A 23,468-nucleotide genomic window follows, 5' to 3' on the forward strand; every position below is an offset into this window, starting at 1 on the left:
AGCAAAAATAGTTCTTTAGGATGATCTCTGCTTCTTTTGCGCTGTGGGTGCAACATATAACGTCAATGGAGACTGTTTTCGACGATGCATTGCTTGTAGGGCTCCGATAAATTTATGCAGTCGTTCCAGCTGGGTATATTGAGCGTCATGACATGGCCACTAGGGGGCCCAGACATTGAAGGGTTAGGTCACCCAACATTGAACATTATTTTGCTCACCCTCATTTCATTCTAAACCTAGATAACTTTCTTTTCCGCAGAACACAAAGAAAATATTTTGAAGAATGTTGGTAACCGAACAACATCGGCCCCCATTGACTTCTTTTATGTTTCACATATAGGATGAGGGTGGGTAACGGATAACAGCATTTTTTTGTCTGAACTATCCTTTTGGAATGAAATGAGGATTTTGTCTTAAAAGCTTGATTTTAATTTGAATAGTAAAAACATTGCATCTTTATACAGATCATTGACATGATTCATGATCTGTATCCAAATTTATTTATATTTCTTGTTGTTTCTGTTTTACTATTATTGCACAGATCATTTTATTCATACTCCCCCGATACTCCCCTGTCTGCCTGACTTCTCATTAGAGAAAAAACCCAGGCAGAGATGTAAATCATTCTATACATTTCTCCATATTTCTCTATATAACACTGTCTAACAGGGATTCTATAGCAGATTCATATTTTAAGAAAAACTATTGTTTTACCTGCAGATTATTAACAATTGCATCAGGTTGACAAGTGGGCTGCATTAAATCCAAATGTAATCAAGATCTGTGATCTGATCATGACCTTAAAATGCAATTACAAATCACTAGAAACACATTTTGTGTGCTTATATGTTTTTTTTTTTGTGCTGTGTAATACAATTACATTTATGCAATGACATATTGAAGTTGTCAGTGATGTACTGTATACAGTATAGTCAGTCATCTGAGTTTCCTCTCAAATTCCAATCACAAGTGGTCAAAGGAGACAATTGTAATACAACGTGTGATCAATCTCTGTAATGTTTTGTGAATGGATCACTGGAGTATAAAGTGAGGGAGCGAAAGTATTAATGAAGAGAATACAATAATAGAAAATGCTCCAAAAGTAGACGAGTATTAATAGACAGAGTTCATCATTGAATGTAACAAATACTTTACAAATGTAATTTGTCATCTTGTCATATGCTAAAATAATTTAAGAATGACACAGTGATGAAAATACCGAACCAAGTCGTGTCACAGGAATGAAATCCCTCCCTATGTTCCAAGAAGGTTCATACACTGTGTTCTTTGTTTCTTCGCAGTGGAGCGTGGCTGAATTTCCTCAAGCCTGTGTAGAATGTGAAGGCTATATGGATTAAACCTGGGGTCTCACAGCGGTAACACAATTGTTTCTCTTCGGCTGTTGCTAGACCCGAAGGGTCTAATACTCTATAAAATGTAAACACATTTCTGTTTGAGGTGCTCAGTAAATCTTTCAAGGAAATTACTAGCCTTGTTTTATTCAACTAAAGTGACATTTTAATGAAAAATGCTGAAACTTTTGGTACATATGCTTTCGCCGAGTGAAATCGGGTCCAGGTATCTCACCCCAGAACTAAAAAAAAAACATTCTTAAAAAGAAAGATTTTGATAAGTCTTAAATGTTCAGCTTCATTCAAGGAATAGTTCATTGACTTTCCATAGTAGGAATAAAAATGACTATGGTCAAGTAAATTTTTGGGTGAACTATTCCTTTCAGATGTTTTTGATTGATGGGTGATCAATCAGTTCATTCTGATTAATCATGTAAAAGTACAGAAGATAAGACCCACCCTTTTGGCAAGGCGTTCGGTTTGACTGGAATGAATGTTGACAAATGCAGTCAAATGCAGATCTTATTGACGTGAAAGATTTTTGGAATTTGTGCAAGATCTAAGTACATTTTGTAAAAACGAAAAAAAAAGAAAAAGTCACAATATTCTACTAAATGCTGACATTGATAGATTGATTTCTTCATCGAAAACACCTCTAATCTCTGTTTAAGCCTCTAAACAGTTTTTCCCTCTCAGAAACGTCAGTGTGGTTTGATAACGCTATGCAGGTTACTCTTTGATTGTGGGACTGCTAAGCAAATATTTGACATGTTACAGTGATTCAACAGTGAATTGTGTTAAGGCATTGCCAGATATTCTCTCCCTTTTAGAAAGGAATGGAATAGAGAAGGAGTCGTGGAACAAGTAAGTCATATGTTACTTTGTTTAACATTAGAGGTTTTTACAGCAAGATTCATAAAAGTTTTTTTCTGGATTTTTTATCAGCAAGGAATGTTGTGGTTTGAACATTTCCCAATGCTTTATAGCGGCGTTCTTTCCACATATTGCTAAAACATCAAACATTTTGAAAAGGCAGAGACTCTAGGCTAAAGTATATACAAATGAGTCTGATTCTGTTGTATCCATACTCCGAGTCACCACAAAGCTTTACTTTAAGTTTTTGATGCGATTAGTTACAGAACTGCTTTAAGATAAAGTGGAGATTTGTGCTTTTGTTTTGGCTAAAGATTAAGATTAGAAAAACACTTTACATGATCAACATAATATTGCTAAAGGCTTTTGTATTTATTACAAAAAGTATTATTTTTTTATAAAATGTATTAATTTAAATTAAGGAAATTCCTGATCAAATAAAATATAGGGCATACAAAAATAATTTTAGACTTAGATACCAGCATCCTTGGAATAATATACTGTTCTTTATCTGAAAGCAAAAAGTAAGATTTTCTACAATAAATTAATTAAATATGAAGAAAAATGAAATTAAATGTTTTTTCAGCTTCAGATCACGGACAGGGAAGTTGAAGAAAACTTTTGAAAAGGTTTAGCTAATTAATATTAAATATGCAAAAATATGCATGCAGACGTTATTTTGTTGATTTTCTCAAGTGCTTGGGCGGTTTTTATTTAATATTTATTCTTTCTGATTTTCACTAATCAGGTAGGCATATCTGACGACTGACGAGTATAATTAAAAATAAAACTCAGATTTTCGTCGTAGTAGTGTTTCGGTGCGTTCGGCTCGTTGCAGCGGCGCACAGACCCATCGTCTATGACATCCAAGTATCGCGAGAGCGTTATGAAATCTATGCTTTTGAATCGCTCTCGCGGTATTCTGATGTCATGCGTCAATCGGTTTGCGCAGTTCGGCATGAAGTCGAACACACCTCTTTTTCCTTTACCACGTGATCTGACAAACTTATCATGTTAGTTCATATGTGACGCCACGGAACAGATCCTGGAGTTAAGTAGCGTTTGTGTACATGCTGTAAAACTCCCGGGTTGTTATTTGTTCTTTGGGATGGCCATGATGCAATGAAACGTTATCACCGCGCACCCGGTCTGAGGTAAATTTCAACTTACAGTGCAACTTTTAATATTATTCTATAGGCGGATACGTGTACACGTCGCCGGTTGTAACGTACACGTCGCAGTTTGGTAACTGTAGTTTATCATGAATAGTGCCATTCATACAGTACTGCAGTCCTTTATGAATCACTCCACCTTAACAGTTATACGACTGATTTATTTAAACACTGTAGGCAGGTGTGAATTCTGCTGACCTTAAAAAGATGCTGACTTATGAAGGTAAACATGCCTAAAAGATTTGCATGCGCAGGATAACATTTGTAAAAGCGTACGTGACATTGCAAGCATAAAATAAATTTGCATTCGCAAAAACGTTTTGTAAAGGTGTAAATCAAGCTGCAAGCGAAACAAAACATGTTTTGCAGCATTGTATCATTTTTCGTAAGCGTAATTCATGTGTTGTGAAACGGCAACTTCATATTACGTCAAATAATTATGATCTGTATTCTTCTGACCTCCGTTTTTTCCACGCTTACACTTTTGACACGTTTTTTGCGTTGAAATACGGCCAAAAGCATTGCGAGTCTGTAAACAGAGGTGTGCAAACACAAAGATGTTATGAACTGCAAAACGGATTCATCGCGCAGAACCTGTCTTTGTGTATGTAAAATAAATCTGTTGCAAACGTCTTGCCTACGCAGTCGAAACTGTTTCTTGCAAGAACCCGATGTGTACGGTTCCGTCTCGCTTGCGCTTACACTTTTTGGCACGAATCTCTCACTAATTTGAGTTTGCAAGCATGAAGTGGGAGGCGGGGCTACCTTCTTGTGACCAATCAAATGAGGTTCCTGATGACTCATCGTTTTCTCTTATCTCATTGGTTCAATAACGCGCCAGTCAAGCAGACATCAGTCACTTAAATGCATGCACCCAGACGATCATAGATATCTAATACTTAATATATACGATTCTTTAATCATTTAGCTGATTGACATGTGTCGATACTGAATTCTTAGCTGGTGTCTTGGAAAGAAAATCTTGTTTAAAATGTATTTAATTATCAGCGCTATAAATTCTATACATCATGTAAATCTGCTTAAACCATGAACTATAATTATACAATCTACAATTAAAACAGTTAATACCAAGTTTATAGGTCTCGCGTTTATGCAGTGCTTCTTCCCAACAATACCAGAAGCCATAATTTACTGCAAATGGCTGAGATTTGGGTGACTCGAGTTCTCAACACGTTTTTATAGTTTTTAACTATTTATGCAGGACATTTATAAAATGTGCATAGCTAATATGCATAGTATGCTAAATCCTGGGAAAACCTAAACTCCAATAAGTCTTAATCAATTGGTTGTGGACTAAGCAGGTGGGAGTGGGACAGTCGCAAATGAAGCCTATCCAATACAGCATCCATCATCAAATCCTTAAGAGACAATTCAAATTAGAGTGTAAATTCTCATACATTTGGAATTAACAGTTTTAATTATAGATTGTAGCATCAGTTCAATGGTTTAAGCACATTTTCATGATGTACAGAATTTCTATCCTTATGAAATTAACCATGTTTTTGTAGTAGCAACCATGGTGTTAGGATTACCATTGGCAAACCCATAGTTTTACTGTGGTTAAACAATTATTTTTTAATTTTCGTAAGGGTATATAGTAGTAATTCAACACATGTCAGTCAGGTTAATGTTTAAAGAATCGTGTACAAATGAGATATCTATGATCGTCTAGGTGCATGCATTAAAGTGTCTGCTTGACTGGCACGTTATTGAACCAACCAGATAAGAGAAAACGATGAGTCATCAGGAACCTCATTTGATTGGTCACAAGAAGGTAGTAAGAAGGTCAGAAGAATACAGATCATAATTATTTGACGTAATATGAAGTTGCCGTTTTACAACACATGAGAATTACGCTTACGAAAAATGATACAATACTGCAAAACGTGTTTTGTTTCGCTTGCAGCTTGATTTACACCTTTACAAAACTTTTTTGCGAATGCAAATTTATTTTATGCTTGCAATGTCACGTACGCTTTTACAAATGTTAACCTGCGCATGCAAATCTTTTTGGCACGATTTTACCTTCATACTGACTAAAGCTTATCTGATTAAGAGCAAAATCAGTTAATCGATTGATGGAAATGTGTATTTCTCTATGTAGTGCAAAACAAAACCTTTGGTGCGAACACCTTTATTGCTGCGAGTATTGTCATTTGTAATGAACTCACAATGAGGGGCGATGCACATAAAAATGCATTTTTATATCAGAAGGAAAAGTGGTTCGTGTTTTGAATTGTGTAGCTTTTTTGTTTAACAAGGTATGATGACTTTTTTTAGGAAGAAATTAAAATACTGGAGCCAATAGTGAAGACCAATAATTGAAAGAAAGATTTGTTTCTTTTTAAGGACAGTTTATCGAACTTATTTGTTTTGTTTTACAAATAAAAACACGTTTCTAACAGTTTTACTTTTTATCATTTTCACTGTCTGATGAATTTTCACCTCCTGTAAAGCAAGTATCAGTTTGACTTTTTTCTCAAAACCCTGCATTATGTTACATTGAGTTGCAGTTCTTCTTTTCTGTGTTGAGTGCTTTTGCTCCTTAACACTGAAAGTCAGCGTGTAGTACACTGTGAACTGTGCTGATGCAAGTTTCCGTTGCTCTCTAACCAATCAGACAGCTAGGTCGCACTCAAAAGACCACTGTAACTTAAAAATGTAAAATGAGGCCCCATCTTTGGCACGTTGACTACAGAACCTCTTTTTGAACAAAGTTTTGAGGTTACAAAAAAGACATGCTATTGATGTATTCGTGTGTTCATGATTGCTTATTTTTGACAATTCAGAATCCATTACTAGTTGTGATAGTGGTAAAATGTTATGGTGCAAACAACAGTCAAGTCAGTTTTATTACATATTTTTTTAAAGGGATACTCCACACAAAAATAAAAATTCTGTCATCTGTTACTCACCCTCAAGTTGTTCCAATGTCTTTGTTCCGTTGAACACAAAGAAAGATAATTTGGAAGAATGTTAGCAACTGACATTTCTGGGACATCGTTGACTATCAGTAGGAAAAATGATTGTAATTTTTTTTGTTTTGTTGAACACAAAAAATTAGATTTTGAAGAATTTAGGAAAGCAAACAGTTCTAGGGCACCTTTGACTTCTGACTACCATTTTATATTTTCCTACTATGGTAGTCAATGATGTCCCAGAAATGTCAGTTGCTAACCTTTTTCCAAAAATCTTTCTTTGTGTTCAACAGAACAAAGAAATGTATACAGGTCAGTGGGTGATTATGACAGAATTTTTGGGTGGAGTATCCCTTTAAAGTTGCTTTATAGAAAGTAGTGTTAAGTAGTGTTGTAGTACTCGAAGCCGGTCTTGATTCTTCAGTTACTTTTGTTACTCTTACTGCTGGTAAGAGAAGAATGGGGGGTTGTCTTAAAGAAATCTGTCAACAAAATGAATACACGCAAAGGCCCACAATATCCGAGATGTGATTGCAAAAAGGGTACTTGTATGAGATCTTGTATTTTTATTTTATAACATCTGATGTGATATTCATATATAGTTGAATATATACTTGAAGTAAGGTTTAGACACAATTAAACACAAGTTTTTGTTCTATTTTGGCTAGTCCCAAACAAATCTAGGACAAATCTGAACTTTTGTGCATTTCTGAGCAACACACAGCTATTTTGCTATTGATTAGATCAAAAAGGAATGAAACTAATTAAGTAACTGAATGTTTTGTTTTGTTCACAGACTTAAATTTATCTTGGGTATTTGCTTTTTTTATGTTTAGTTTTATATTGGAGTTTTTACCTGCACTAAAATTTTAATATTTTACAGTAGGTGGGTGATAAAACATGGAACATAAAACATCCTACACATAAATGTCTGCACAATAAATAACCCAAGTTACTTCTTTTATTATTTTATTATGACTTTTTAGTGTTTTGTGGATCTTTTGAATGGATTTTGGGAGTGCCGGTCTTGGTCTCGACTAGGGCTGCAGCTATCGATTATTTTAGTAATCGAGTATTCTACTGATTTCCATCAATTAATCGGGTATTCGGATAAGTTCTTTTTTCTTTAAGAGCAATACTAAATATACAAGAGAAAATAAGACAGGTCTCTTAAAATGAAATAATTTTAGAAATTTTAGAAAAATTAACATATTTATTGCTGTGAAAACTAAACCCATTTAGTACATTCCATTGCCATATTACATTCAAAATGCAATATAGGCCTAATACAAATGTATAAATATGAAACATTAAAGGGGACATTTCACGAAAATACATTTTTTTCTGTGTTTGAGTGCTATAATCAGTTCCCCGGTGCATCTACCAACCCAGAAAACGTGAAAAAGTAGAATCCAGTCATTTTGCTTTGTTACGCCTTTCTCTGAAAGCATGAAAAAAAAATCAGCGCTTCAGATAAGTACTTCTTCTGACGTAGGAGAATGATCTTATTGTAATATCACCGCCCCTTAGTCTGCTCGGTTCCACCCATGGTGCGCCATTGTGGTTTTGCAAGCGACACGAGTGTATCTGTAATAACGCAATGGCGAAAGTTCGTGCTAAGTGTTCTGTTGTTGCACAGACCAGCACAGATCATTATTTAGAGTCACAGCCTCAGAGAAGACGCGAGAGCAGTGGATTCTTTTTATTTTTAATGGGAATCCTCCGGAAAGAGTTAGAGTTAACTAGTACTATAGGTCAAAAACTAGAGTGAGGGCAAACTGTATCGTGGCTCAAGTACCTGTAAAATCGTGCGAAATCCTTGGTTGTCCACAACGGAGTAAGGCGATATCTTTGGCGATAAAACCCGCCACTGACCGGGTAATTCTCTTCGCCTTTTCAGAATTTGGTGGAAGCTTTGCTACTTGCTCGAGGGTCCTTTGACTGTAACCGGGATTGTGCGTGATTGGAACAGAATGCTGTTTCTCCAGCTCTGAGTGGAACCGTGTAATATGTTTCTTCATATTAGTCGTGTTCCCGAAATATTTGAATTTGGTGCCACAGACTTTGCACATAGTATGGCTTTTATCAACGACACCTTTTTCGTTGTCTTCACAAAATCCAAAATGTTGTCACACAGTCGATTTCAAATTTGATGGAGCAGGTCGTAGTTTGTCCATTTTGTCTAAAACTGAGCCGTTCATCTATCAACGGGTTATTCTGTTTGGCCTGCGCAGGCGCTGCACAGTGGTGCAGTGGCAGTTTGAATTGAACACAGAATCGATTCTGAATTTTTGAGAATCGATTCTGAATCATTAGATAATGAATCGCGATGCATCGACTTTTTCTCCCACCCCTAGTTAGTATGATGTAATCAAAGCAGTACAACACGCTTGTTACGAGCTGAACCTTTTTGACTACGTGACTGTTGAAAACAGTTTTGAAGATTTAAGTTTGTAAAAAAACTTACCATGTAGACACATCTTGTCCAATCCGAACTTGTACAGCTTGTGTCCGACTCTGGCTCAAACGTATAAGGTTGAACCGCTTCGTCTCCGCCAGCAGCCATCGCTCACTTAGGATTTACGCTTACGCTCAATGGTTTCTATGGTTGCTTGAGAATGTACGGGCGTGGACACACCTCCGTGAAGTTGGGGGTGTGGTTATCAAGTGCCCATCATCATCATACGAAAGAAGCGCTCAGAAGTGGCCATTCTTGAGAACGCGTTTTTTGCAAGGTAAAGATAGTGGCGTTGTGCTTCATCCTTGAAGTATTTTGACCGAAAAATGTCACATCTCTTTTATAAAGACCTCAGAGAACTGTATCAACTTTAGGCAAAAAACCTCCCCTTTAATAAAAATAGAAAGAATAATTTCAAAGGTAAACAACTAACTTCAGCTCATGCATGATGCATTTAGTTTATCTAAATTAGTTTTAGTTTCTTTTTTTACTATTAAATAGTAATATATTTGTCCACATAAAAATACCAAGTTAACCGGACTTTTATTTTGGCAGGTCGTCGGAAGACGCTTATTTTTTAGTGTGTTAGCTTCACTCAGTAAAATGTTCTGAAATAGACTCGAAGTTCGAAAGAATAGATGAAGTTCATGTGTTCATGTCCCCAATAAAGCACAGACAAATTCATGAGCATCACGCGTGTAGCACGTTAAACTCTGCAGTTCATTCACTCAGACATGCAGAACAGACAGATGGCATGTGTAAATAACAGGATTCGGCATCCACTCGTCCGAATCTAGTTTTATGGACTCAATGCAGCCGCAAAACAAGTTTCACTCGCAAAACAGACTAAAACTAAGTAAAAGCAGTTCACCATTTCAATAAGCTATCAGTTATTTATCAGCATGAGAAATAACTAGGGCTGCAACTAACGATTATTTTGATAATCGATTAGTTGGTCGATTATTTTTTCGATTAATCGGATAATGTAATTACATCTTTTGCTTATAATAAGTAAATCAGATATGGGAAAAGTATACACAACTGAACTCATTAGCCTTCTTCCAAAATGTTGTGAATGTCTCCATAATTAACACACCTGGTGAGTTGATTCAGGTGTGTCATATTAGAAGCAACTGACAATAGTCTCTCCCAAATGTGGGAGCGAGGGGAGGGTCAGCCAAGGAATTCATTTTTTTGTGCCATGAAAAGTGAGATGTTTGTCATTCAAATGTAGTTAAGTACAAATACTCAAAAAGTGTACTTAAGTACAGTTCTCAAGTAAATGTACTTCATTACCCACCTCTGAATTAAATAAACCACCAAATCAGGGTATTTAGCCTATTATGTACTTTGCAAAGTGCAAACGCCACAAATTGGGTTTTACTAATATAAACTTTAATTTTGTCATTTAAAACACCTCTCCCCTTTAAACTTTAAAACTGCGCAGCTTGAAGAGATGCATGCAAAACACGTCTGACTTTAAAACTGCACACCTCGCGCTGCACGGAGAGACGCATGCACCGAGAGACACGTCTGACTTTAAAACAGCACAACTTGTGCCGCACGGAGAGACGCATCCACGGAGAGACACGTGTGACTTTAAAACTGCGTCACTCGTGCTGCACGGAGAGATACGTGTGACTTTAAAACTGCGCAGCACGGAGAGACACGTGTGACTTTAAAACTGCGCACCTCGCGCTGCACGAAGAGACGCATCCACGGAGAGACACGTCTGACATATAAAACTGCGCAGCTCATGCTGCACGGAGAGACACATCTAAAACAGTAATTTTAAAAGGGAAGAAGATGCGCTTGATTTATAACTGCGCATCTCGCAAGTGATGTCACAGACCAACTAATCGATAATGAAATTCGTTGACAACGAATTTCATTATCGATTATTATCGATTTTATCGATTAGTTGTTGCAGCCCTAGACATAACGTTACGTGTGAGTGTGTGAACAGACTAAAATGCATGTGTCTCACGGTGAATGCGTGAGACTTGAGAGCCTGTAACATGAACAGAGTTTAGCGGGCTGTGCGTCAGTAATAACGGTGCGTGGGGAAACGCAGTGCTCTGTGTGTACTGTAGTTAAATGGATTAAACGAGGCTTCGAGGCAACAAAAATTGCCTAGATGATTTTTTGTATTCGAATTACTCGAGTTACTAAAGGAATCGTTTCAGCCCAAGTCTCGACTCGGTCTTGTCTTGGTCTCAGCCCCTCAAAGTCTTGGTCTTGTCTTGTTCTCAACACCCTCTGGTCTCGGTCTTGTCTTGGTCTCGACTACAACACTAGTGTTAAGTGAGCGATGAATAGAGATGAATGGGGCCTCTTTGAATTTGTGGTGGGGAATAATATATAGTACATGCCCTACTGTACTTTGGTGAGATAAAGGTGTGCACTCATACCTGTACATTTAATCCATGTTGGACCTCAAAGTTTCTGCTGCGTGTACAGTACAATCTACCAAAGAATTTAATGGCTATAGTCAAGTAGAGTGTTAAGCACTGTTGCTTGCTGCCCAAGGTTGTTGGTCACAGTGTACAATGCTGACATAATTTATTACCGCCACCTTCCAACCAATCTAATCAAAAGACCACAATTGCTGCTGTCCCCTTCGAATACTAGAGTGCAGTGACACTTCTGCCCATACCTTACTGCATAAACTGCAGTTTTTAGTAACATCTATGATAAATCTGTAAGTGCTATGTAAATTAATCTAACAGGAATATTAAGGAATAAAAGGGTGGTGAAATGCACAGTATTATCTATAGGCACGTTTATACATTAATGTAGTATTTATCTAAAATGATTTAAGAATGACATGGTGATGAACAAAATAATGTCACATAAATCTTTGTTCACCTTTGTCAGTTGACAGGATTCCTTTCACACTAATTGCAAAGTGTACTAGAGTTCATCTGAACTTTTGACTCAGGCAGTTAGCTAGAGTGCAACCGAGTGCTTGAGAAAATCACTATTTAAATGCACTTTAGTCTGCACCAAAACCTTCTGTTTAAAAGCGCTCTTAGTGTGATTTTTGGCTTCATTGAGTTTTACTGGCACATTATGTGCTCATGAGTAGTTTACAATAAAATCAAAGTGCAGTTCTGCACAACTGTATATAATCATTAATCCTTTATGGTCCTCATGTTAATACAAACTATTGTTAGTCAAATAAAACTTAAAGGGATAGTTCACCCAAAAATAAAAAATCTGTCATCAATTATACATCCTAATGTCATTAAAAAACACAAACAGACAAAATATCTCTTTTGGAACAAAAGAGATATTTTGAGAAATATCTTGGTTGTTTTGTGTCCATACAATGGAAGTCAATGGCGGCCAGCGTTGTTTGGTTACCAACATTTTTCAAAATATCTTTTGTGTTCTGCAAAATTAAGAAAGTCATACAGGTTTGGAATGACATAAGGGTGAGTAAATGATGAAAGAATTTGTATTTTGGGGCGAACTACAGTATCACTTTAAGTTGCAATATTGCCTCATTAATAATAGCATTTACATTTTAATTTGCCATGAATCTTTGAGCTTTGCAATTGGTAATGTTAATTAATTATCCACTTTCCTCATTTAAAAAACAGAGAAGAACACAAGGTTGAGTAAATGATGTTGAAAGAAAAATCTTTGTTTTCATAAAAAGAGGCTACTCATCTTATTGCGGTCATGCTTGTTTGCTTTATTAATTCATGCTGTTATGTTGCCTTTTTCAGCACAAGTTTCCGGACGACATGGCAGTTAAGCAGGTCCGTGAAAGTGTTCTAGCAGAGGACAGTATTAAGACAGGGCCGGACACTCCCTTTCTTTTAGAAGAATGTGAGAAAGAGAAGGAGCCCTGGAAATCTGTGTTAAAAAGGAAGGTGGGAAAAAAGTGTTCCTGCACTCCCGATCGAGCCAAAGCCCTGCTTGTAGATTCCATCCCAATTCTGAAATGGCTGCCTCGCTACCGTTTCAAAGACTGGATTATTGGAGATGCCATGTCAGGTTTAATCGTGGGCATCCTGTTGGTTCCCCAGTCCATCGCTTATTCTTTACTGGCAGAACAAGATCCTATTTATGGCCTCTATACATCATTCTTCGCCAGCATTATCTACGCCCTGCTTGGTTCCTCCAGGCATATCTCAGTAGGGATGTTTGGGGTGTTGTGTCTGCTGGTGGGGCAGGTAGTGGACAGGGAACTTACTCTGGCTGGATACCCCTCATCCACCAATCAGACCTTTCCTGTAAATGTGGAAAACAGCACCGGTCCAATCTGTGACAGAAGTTGCTATGCAATCATGGTGGGAGCGACGCTAACGTTCACAGCAGGTGTCTATCAGGTTAGTTTGTGAAGTATTATAGCCTAAACCTGCCACAATGCATACAGTATTTGTCTTAGTGTACTGAAATGTCTTTGGCTCTTGTGTTGCAGGTATTGATGGGTCTCCTACAGGTTGGATTCGTGTCAGTCTTCCTCTCTGACTCTCTGTTGAGCGGTTTTGCTACCGGCGCTTCTCTCACCATCCTCACATCCCAGATAAAGTATTTTTTGGGCCTTCATCTTCCTCGGGTCCAAGGCTGGGGCTCACTCATAAGAACCTGGATCAGTCTTTTCAAGAATCTGGGTCATACCAACGTTTGTGACCTCGTAACCAGTATCCTCTGCTTGCTCGTGCTTGTGCCGACCAAGGAGCTTAATGACCGCTTCAAGGCAAAGCTCAAAGCTCCAATCCCCTTTGAGCTCTTTGTGGTCATTGCTGCTACTCTAGCTTCCCATTTTGGTCAGTTCAATGAAAAGTACGGGTCCGATGTAGCCGGACACATTCCCACCGGGTTTATGACTCCACAGTTACCAAACTGGTCTCTCATACCCAACATAGCTGTCGACGCATTCTCAATAGCCATTGTTGGTTTTGCCATTACCGTGTCTCTGTCTGAGATGTTTGCCAAAAAGCACGGTTATGTGGTGGACGCTAACCAGGAGATGTATGCTCTGGGGTTTTGTAATATCATCCCATCCTTCTTCCGTTGTTTCACGACCAGTGCTGCTTTGACCAAGACTTTGGTGAAGGAGTCGACTGGTTGCCAGACCCAGCTCTCAGGGTTGGTGACTGCTCTAGTGCTGCTGCTTGTCCTGCTTGTTATTGCCCCTCTTTTCTACTCGTTGCAGAAGTACGTATGAATTGTTGTTTTTGCTTGCATGAACAGTATCATTACAATTTCAGTCAGGGTTGCCAGATCTGCATAACAAAACCAGTGCAATGGCCAATCAAAACTAGCCCAACAACCCCAGCACAAATATCAGAAATATCTGTCTGAATATCTAAATATTTGGTATTTACCTACTATGCATTACACACAGTTTCTTGCTGAAAATCACATTATAGTAGTTATCATAAAAGTGGCATGTTTTTAAAAGTAACTTTGTCTTACCATAAGAATGACCACCGATGAACAAAATCCTTAAAAGCAGTTCAAAATAAAATAAAAAAGAAAGAAAAGTAAATTAATTAAAAATAAGCAGTCCACGTCTGTGGAAAAAAATGCAGACTTTGCAACCCTGATTACAACATTTGACTTTTTGTCATACCTTCACATTATTCCAAACACTGTGACTGGAAAATATTCTTGGAAATTATTATTAACATTCACAGACTCCTTTTGCTTTTATCTCTGCAGATGTGTGTTGGCCGTCATCATAGTTGTCAACCTCCGCGGAGCGCTGCGAAAGTTCGGAGACATTCCCCAAATGTGGCATGTAAACCGCGTAGACGCTATCATCTGGCTGGTTACAATGGCTACCTCAGCATTAGTGAACACTGAGCTGGGCCTACTAGATGGAGTTCTGGTATCTGCGTTCTGCGTGTTAGGCCGAACACAGTGTGCACAGGTCCTTCAGCTTGGCCAGGCTGGAGATTACGAGCTATTTGAGGACCTTGAGTCATATAAGGGCCTTCATACCCAACCAGGGGTGGCTGTTTTCCGCTACGAGGCTCCCATCTACTACGCCAACCAAGCCCTGTTTAAAAAGTCACTGTACCGAAAAGTGGGCCTGGATCCACTCAAAGAAAAGGCCAGGCGTAAGAAACTGGACAAGCGGAAGAAACAGGAACAGGATGGAGAAGAACAAAATGGAGAGATTGAAGTGTCCACCAATGTGTTTTTAGTACAACACACAACTTTTCATACGTTAGTCATAGACTGCAGTACGGTGCTGTTTCTGGACACTGCTGGAGTCAACGCTTTGAAAGAGGTTTGCAAGGACTACAAGGAGCTGGGTGTGTGTGTACTTTTGGCGCAGGTCAACACGTCTGTTGTTGATTCTTTGAGGAGGGGAGGCTACTATGACCCAAAGAATGAGACCAAAGATGTACAGTTTTTCACTGTTGGCAATGCCATCTCATATGCCCAAAGCTTGAAGTCACATAATGGTGATTGTGACACTGTTGTGTAATGCTCTGTGTTGATTTATAAAAAGTTTGCAATTAATATTGGCCTCTTTTGACATCATACAGAGATTTATATATAACTCTAGAATAATATAAATGAATTTGATGATCTCTGTATAAATTTATGGACAATCTTGTGTTTACAGCATGCTTGCAGTTGAAAACCAAACCATTACGTGTTTCATTTATGTACTGTGTAGTACTTTTACTCACCAAATTACAAATGTTATCCTTAAATTTTAAAGGTCTTTTGTAGGGCTGCACGATAATTTATCGCGATACCACAAAATTCTATTGAAATCAAGCTGGCTGCGATATGCAATGTGTCGATATTTTTTTAATGTGTAGCTTGTCCGTGAAGCACGTCTCTGGGATCAGTAGGAAATGCTGCTCGATCTAAAAGCAGTGCGAGTTTGAGTCGCTTATAATGTGCATTTGACAAAGCAACACCCGTCAAACATGATCATTATAAATATACTTTATTATCATAAAAATACCCGATGAGACTTGAGGAACTGTAATAAAAAGATATCCATAGGCATTTCTAGATTCATAGGATTCTAGAACGTGTTATGGTCTTCTTATGCAGTGCGTATTTGGAGTTTCCGCACGAGAGCGCCCTCTGGCTTTCGGATGTAGCAGCATTTTCCCGTACTTAAAAGCTGTGAATAAATCACGTGATATTTATCGTCGGTTTATTGCGACAGCCCTGTATCTCACGGCCTTCCCCTAGTCCTAAGCTTGAGCAGAAAGAAGTTAATGGCGTAATGCTAAATAGTTGAACACATTTGAATTGTTTATGCTTTGTTTTCAATGGCCCATTCTCATGAATAGAATTTGTTTATGCTAAAGCGTCTATGTTTACTTTTATGATCTTTTTCCACATTCAGTTTGTTGCTCATGCTACAGCCTACAGCCAGAATTGTGTAATATAATTTCATTTGTGACATTTACTCAGCTTCATGGGTAATTGGTAATGGGTAATGCATGTTGAATGACTATAAAGCCTGGGTACACTAGAGATTGTAGCCTGGACGAAAGTTTAACTCTTTCAGCCAGTCACCAGATATTTACTCAAATTTAGGAGCATCAGCGAGTGTGCCCATGTGCCTTGTCACTATGGCAGCTTTTAGAAAATGAGGCCTTTGTTACTTAACTAAAGGCTTTTCTCAAGGCACGCCCAGCAAATTTGGCGAGGACTTTTTGGGCCCTGTGTTTTTGTATAGTAAGGTGGCCTCGGGTAGATCATGTTTTTGCATTCATGTCTTACCGGTTCCACAAGTCTTAAGGAACAGGAAGTACCACAGGATGATCAGGAGGGAGGTTTCCAACAGTTAATGCATACTAAACTCGACGCTTAGGGAACTAAAGACAATCTGTCTATCTGTTGAGTGAACTGGAGAGCAGGGGTATAAATACAGATGATTTTTCAAAAATGCCTTAATAAAGTTTGTACACAAATAGAAATACACATGTTCATGTAAAATGTATATTTTATGCGTTATAGTGCAGATTAGGAATTACAGTAGTGTTATTACCTTATATTGTGGCTATGGTGGTAGTTCAAGGCCTTTATATTTCTTCTAAGTGTTTATGCTTTGGACACTGTTTATTATGGTGCGCTAAGATTTGTAACAAATTGCAGGGCCTTCACTCATCATTGTATGCTCTATGCTCGTGTTGGTTGGTCTGCTTTGTCCAGACTAAAACACATGCATGTCTTTATATAAATCTATCTTAGGTGAGCTTACCTCTTATTTGCAGATAAAAAGCATGTAGGGAGATATAATCTTCGGTCAGAGGAACATTTTTTGCTGTCTGTTCCGAGAGTGTGAACCGAAATAGGGAAAAGGGCATTTAAATTTGCTGCTCCCACCGCATGGAACAACTTGCAAAAGTTAACTTAGTGAGCTGGTCTCAATGAATGTTTTTAAAGTGATGTTAAATGAACTGGAAACAGAAACTGCTTGTAGGTGCTTTGTTTAATTTGAATGTGATTTAATTTGTTTGCGTAATGTGTGTATGTATGGATGGATCTTGCTTATGAACCCACATGTGCTATGTTGCTAAAATCTTGGCTAGGACGCTCTTGTAAGAGAGATTTTAAATGTCAATGTGCTTTTCCTGGTAAAATAAAGGTTATAATAATAATATTTATTGAAACTTCAAAGAATCTCGATGCTTTTGAAGATTGTTTCTACGCATCTTAAGTGTTGTAATCAGCTTTACTTGATTGTTACAGATGTATTTTGTATTCTTAAAATATCTATACACAAATTCAGGTATTCTCATATATGCAACTTTTGTCGACGTGAAAACAAGACTACTTGTTGTATTTTGTAATAAAACATGTAGGAAACATTGGATATGTTTATAACAAATGTGACTTTTTGTCTTTTAGTATATAATGTGTATTTATTAGTACATTGTAAAATAAAGGTTTTATCACGAAACATGTTTTTTGTGATCCAGCCAATTTTACTTATTGCAACATTAGGATGTTAGGATAATCCAGATTTTACTTATGGGCAATTCCATGCAAATATTCAACATTGCCAAGAAATGAAGTTTTTACCAAAGGTTTTGACCATACTGATTATATGAATATTTGGTTGTTTAAGTACTCATGTAGGCCTAAGGACTTAAAGTTTGTCACATCCATAATGTCTGTATTCCTCATACGGGCACACGAAAAAATATAATATGAATAATAATATAGGCCTAATATAAATATAAATATAAAAACTATGTTATGTTCTAAGAGCTGTCCCTTCTCCATTTGTTTGGAATTATTGTTACTGGTTTGTGTATTTTCATTAACAGAAATCTTAAAACCTGTCTTTTTAAGTCACATTCATGCATATTTTTTTTACGTTGTATAAAAACTTACATATACTGATATTTTCTGATGTCCAGACTATCAACGGGTTTAGGAAAATAAAATCAGATGGTTCGATATAAAGGTAATTAAAACATTCTCTGAGAGTTTATATTTCAAGTTTTGACTGACAATGTCATATCCATGATGGTGGCCCTAATCCACCATTCTGACACTGATTATTTGAAGTAGTAGCCTACGTTAAGCACAGAATAAAGTACTGCCTTAATAGTTTAAGTAATTTGTAATCAAAACAGTTTTATAATCTGTAATTCTGAATGTGATGTAACCAGTCAGGACAAAATCCACTGTTTCGGTTCATTCAACATGGTCAATAGGCCAAATACCAAAACTCAAAATATAGTACCACTACCATATCTAATATACAGTCATGCATTAGCTACACACAAAATTTTCTTGTCAAAAATCACAAACGCCGTCTGTTTACACAACAAAACTATAAGATTGGCAACGCCGATACTACAGTTACAAAGCTGTGTTAACTTTAAACCTCCACCAGGGTGCAGCATTGTCTCGCAGCAGGTAATGGGGCTCTAGGCTAGTCAAAACAACTGACATCAACACTGAGTATTGAATTCATAGTAGGTGTACATTTCTCAGAATAATAAATTTCATGTAGACCTATAGCCAGAGGCGGATTAACCATATGGGCAATTGGGCGAGTGCCCAGGGGCACCAAGACTTTAGGGTAACCAAATAAACCCGCAATACAATTTTTTTTAAATAAATGTACATAAGCACTTGATTTTTAAGACTTAAGTCACGCACCTGCGCTAAATAGGCGTGGCACCATGTGCGGGAATACCCCCACTTTCAGATAAAAATGGTTCTGTCCTCCGCACTTTTTCGACACACCTCCGCCAACATTCCCGCCCATGTTATCTGGTTAGTTACATAGATTTGAGTGAATTAACATTCAGCCAATCAAGAGTGAGTGTTATGAGGCGAGTCGTCTTTCGTGTACACTTTAATCTTCAAACAGATGGAAGCGGGAACGGTGCAGAGCGCATTGTTGTAGCGGCGACTAAAAATGCGGGGATTAGCACTGATTAATAAAGGTATATATACATGGCATGCGTCAGAAATAAGATGTTATAGTGCCGATAATGTTTGCTAATAGTACGTGGAGGTAAGGCCACTATTTAAGGTCCAAACCTGGGTTTTAAAGTGAAAGTGAAGAACGGTGTCATCACTATAGCGATCAATTCATATGTGTCCTTTTTAGTGGAGTACACTTTTATAGTACTTATGTGATGGTTTAGTAAGAAGAATATACACATACTATGCTTAAATAGAGCGTTTGAATAGCTGTATAGCAGTTAAAATAGTAACAATAACGTTTCATGTTATTTTTATGAATAACCTATACATTGTAATCTGGTGAATGCCACTTTGGTGAACACTTTTACATTGTCCCATTGTCCCCCTAATGTGAATACATACATGCAAACTATAGTGTGTGTGTCCCTGTACCCCCACTTTGTGGCATGCACAACATTTACACCTGTTAAAAAAATGTTAGTGATTTTTTTTCACTACATCAAAACCTGAAATGTAACATTACAACAGAAAGCAGGTGCCCCTTAACTACAATAGGCCTAACTGTTAAAAATGCTTAATGGAAAAGTGTTGTTTTTTGTGTTCTATTCTACAAAAGTGTCATGTTAATGTGTAATTCTTGTAAAATAGTATATTGTAAATTGCTGAGTTTTATTCTTATAAAATCTTTTAATGAGTGGATTCTTGCGTGTGGGTAGGTGGGTTGATGGGGGGAACTTCTGGGGCTGTTGCCCAGGGGCACCATGAGGTCTTAATACGCCTCTGCCTATAGCTGTTGACAGGTCATACTGGCAGCACTAACTTACAAATTCTCAACGTTTGACGCAAAACATATGCACCCGAAATTCGATCGTGTTTCATAGACGTAATAAATCTATAACGCAACATGAGCACAAATCTCTTAAAACGTAGATGTGGATTCATTCACGGAGTTATCACTCACCAGGGGCCGGTTGCACCAGCTGTGCGTAAGTTAAAACTCAGCCTAGTTTTGACTTAAAGGTGCGATGAAGTGGTGTTGTTTATTGTTTTATACTGTTGTACGAGGTCTACTTATGACGTTCGCGTGGTTTTTACATTCAAAATCATCAAAATCAATAAGTAATAGGCTATTTTCTACCCAGGTTTTGAGGCCAGCTCTGCAAACGCTCGGTTTTAATGGACGTGCCGCATTGAAGACACTTGGAAGTAAACGCCCATTTTCAGCTTTTTAATTGCATTATTTTATGGAAGCCCAGGAAGGCCAAAACGTGTGAAACTAACGCGTTAACACGCAATTACGCGTTAACACGTAATTGCGTGTTAACACGTTAGTTTCACACGTTTTGGCCTTAATGGCCTTCCATAATTAACGCGCAATTACGTGTTAACACGTATATGGAATATGGAAGGCCGTTTTATCAAAAATGTCTTTAGATGTAACGTGTACAGACGTTATACGCGTGGACGCGTTATTGCTCCTAAAGACGTAATTTCGTCTACAGACGTTAGACGCGTGGACGCGTAATTGCGTGTAGACGCGTAAACCTTAGCGGCTCCGTTGTCAAAATAAGAGTCACATCCAGCAATGCAGACCCTACTGATATTTTATCTTTGCTACTCTTTTCTGTTGGCTGTTATACTTATTTTATTAAAACATGGCAATGATACGCTTAATTTAATGATTAAATCGATAATCATTAAATGATTAATATGCAAATTTGTCCTATGGTGTGACAGCAAAAATGTAGGAAAAAAACCAAGAACGAAGATAAATCTCTCTTATGCTATTTTATATGATAAAATCCCTGTTATGTTATTTTATATGATAAACATAAATATTAATTATATAAAATAATGTAAAACTAACCAATTTATTNACTTAATTTAATGATTAAATCGATAATCATTAAATGATTAATATGCAAATTTGTCCTATGGTGTGACAGCAAAAATGTAGGAAAACCAAGAACGAAGATAAATCTCTCTTATGCTATTTTATATGATAAAATCCCTGTTATGTTATTTTATATGATAAACATAAATATTAATTATATAAAATAATGTAAAACTAACTGTTAAATATATAAATATTGATGTTCGACAATCAATTATTCACTCTATACAAGTACTGCTTTACTGCGTTATGTGAGGTAGCGGCTTTCTTTATAAAATAAGCACTTTAGAAATAGTTGAAGTTGCATTTATTAGGACTCATAGGATAAAAATAAACCAAATTGCAAACTAAATCCAACCATCGATATTATTTAATTTTGAAATGAGTGTGAGAACCCGCAATCTCATGCCCAAATGTATCAACCAGCTACACTAACTGGCAGTTTGGTCATATCAAAGGATCTCAAACTTTGGGTCGGAGGGTCACACAAAGCCACTTGCTGTTGTCATGCATTAAAAAAGTTTATTCCAGTAACTTACAATTACTTATATAGTTCACACGTTTATTGTGCTTGGACACTGAATGCTCAAGCGGCGTATTTACAGCGCAAAGCATGTAGCTTATGGCCGCGTTTATTAAAGCATTAAAATATAATCAACGTTATTACATTTATGCATTTGGCAGACACTTTTATCCAACGCGACTTACATTGCTTTATCCTATACATATGTGCAATCCCTGGGATCGAACTCACAACCTTGCGTTGTTAACACAATGCTCTTACCACTGAGCTACAGGAGATGAGACGGGCGGGTGGAGGGGTGAGATTTCTGGTCTGATAAGATTGCTGATAGGGAACCAGCCGAGATGATTATGTGCTCCGGCTTCTCCCGAACTTTGTTAATGAAACATCATTTATGCTTCATACAAAAAATAAAAAACGCAGCTTCCTCGTTTACTGATTTTCTGACATTTTTCGTGTTTTTAACATGATTTTAATCTTCATGTACTGTCCGTAGTGATTCGGATATGCATAATACTGGACAAATATGTGTTATGTTTAATGTAAATATGTGTAATGTTAAAATGCAAATGAGAACTCTCTCGGGATCCCTTAGTGTTCGGGACTCTCGGCAGCAGCCCATGTTGCACATTGGGTTGACGGCATAATACATATAATTTTACAAAAGCACACATTCTTGAAAAACGCGTCGGCAGTTGTTAAGAAAATTTCGCAAAGCCATGCATTCGATGGTCTGTCTATACCGCTTGTATTTTGAAATGCCCTCTTTTCCCCTGTCGTAAAATCACGTATACGCTGACGTATTCATTACTAGGACCATATGCAGTGCCACGCATGAGGGAGCATCACGTTTATATGTATAATTCAGGAATGACACGTGGTTACGCTAATGATGACGTCACGACTATATGCTTAATCAATTTTATGCAAATCTTTCCGTTTTGTGACTTTCCATTGGCTAAAACCAATAAGTCTGTAGACGAAATTACGTCTTAAGGCGCAAAAACGCGTCCACGCGTTACATCGTCTGTACACGTTACGTCTAAAGACATTTTTGATAAAACGGCCTTCCATATTCCATACACGTACTACGTGTTAACACGCAATTACGTGTTAACGAGTAACTGCGTGTTAACACGTTAGTTTCACACGTTTTGGCCTTAATGGCCTTCCATATTATTTTGTGTTGTATTAACTTATTTACCTCTGTGAGATTTCAGGTTCTTTGATGACATCGTTCATAGGTTGTTTGCACGTGACGTCACGTCACTGCGTTTCTGAAGCGCAAAATGCAGAAGAAGAGCAGTTTATGATCGAGAAAATTCATGTTTTGCGTCGTTTATGTTAGCTCAAATCGATCGAACCGAGAAACCATCGGGGACTTATTTCGCACCACAAATAGTAAGAGGAAAAATACAAGTGTTGTTGACCGATCGCGTGGAAAAAGCCGCTTGTAAACCTGCGTCTGCGGTCTGAAGGCGCCGAGTCGGATAATGCTCGTGCGTGTGCGTGCAGTGAACACTTTGTCAAAGGTTTAATGCAACTTACATGGCTGATGTAACGTTATAAGACGNGGATAATGCTCGTGCGTGTGCGTGCAGTGAACACTTTGTCAAAGGTTTAATGCAACTTACATGGCTGATGTAACGTTATAAGACGGTGGGCTCTGTCATGTCAGGATGAACAACAGGGCTCTGGGTTTTAGCGTTTCGTGGACTTCAGGGAAATGGCTGTAAAGACGCTCAGTTAATGTCTTATCACATGAATACTGTATGTTGGAGCATGTTGAAATGTATTTGACTGGTTGGTCGCAAACTTGGTATGTATGAACTGTGAATAAAGCTGTTTAAAAGCCAAAACAACATTCT

The 23,468-nt window shown here is 37.6% G+C and overlaps 1 protein-coding gene across 2 annotated transcripts; it reads left to right on the forward strand.

The window, feature by feature from the left end:
- Positions 1–2,082: 2,082 nt before the first annotated feature.
- Positions 2,083–17,924, forward strand: slc26a2 (solute carrier family 26 member 2). Of its 2 annotated transcripts, none has more exons than XM_057328091.1 (4): positions 2,083–2,216; positions 12,529–13,134; positions 13,227–13,966; positions 14,474–17,924. In XM_057328091.1, exons 2-4 carry the CDS (start codon positions 12,547–12,549, stop codon positions 15,246–15,248), a joined length of 2,103 nt encoding a protein of 700 aa, XP_057184074.1. In that variant the 5' UTR covers positions 2,083–2,216; positions 12,529–12,546; the 3' UTR covers positions 15,249–17,924. The 2 variants fall into 2 exon arrangements, with proteins under 2 accessions (XP_057184074.1, XP_057184073.1); XM_057328090.1 differs by lacking the exon at positions 2,083–2,216 and adding an exon at positions 3,264–3,379.
- The last annotated feature ends 5,544 nt before the right edge of the window (positions 17,925–23,468 follow it).

The sequence above is a fragment of the Triplophysa rosa genome, unplaced genomic scaffold (genome assembly GCF_024868665.1).
Source record: "Triplophysa rosa unplaced genomic scaffold, Trosa_1v2 scaffold366_ERROPOS75541, whole genome shotgun sequence".
Classification (NCBI taxonomy): Eukaryota; Metazoa; Chordata; class Actinopteri; order Cypriniformes; family Nemacheilidae; genus Triplophysa; species Triplophysa rosa.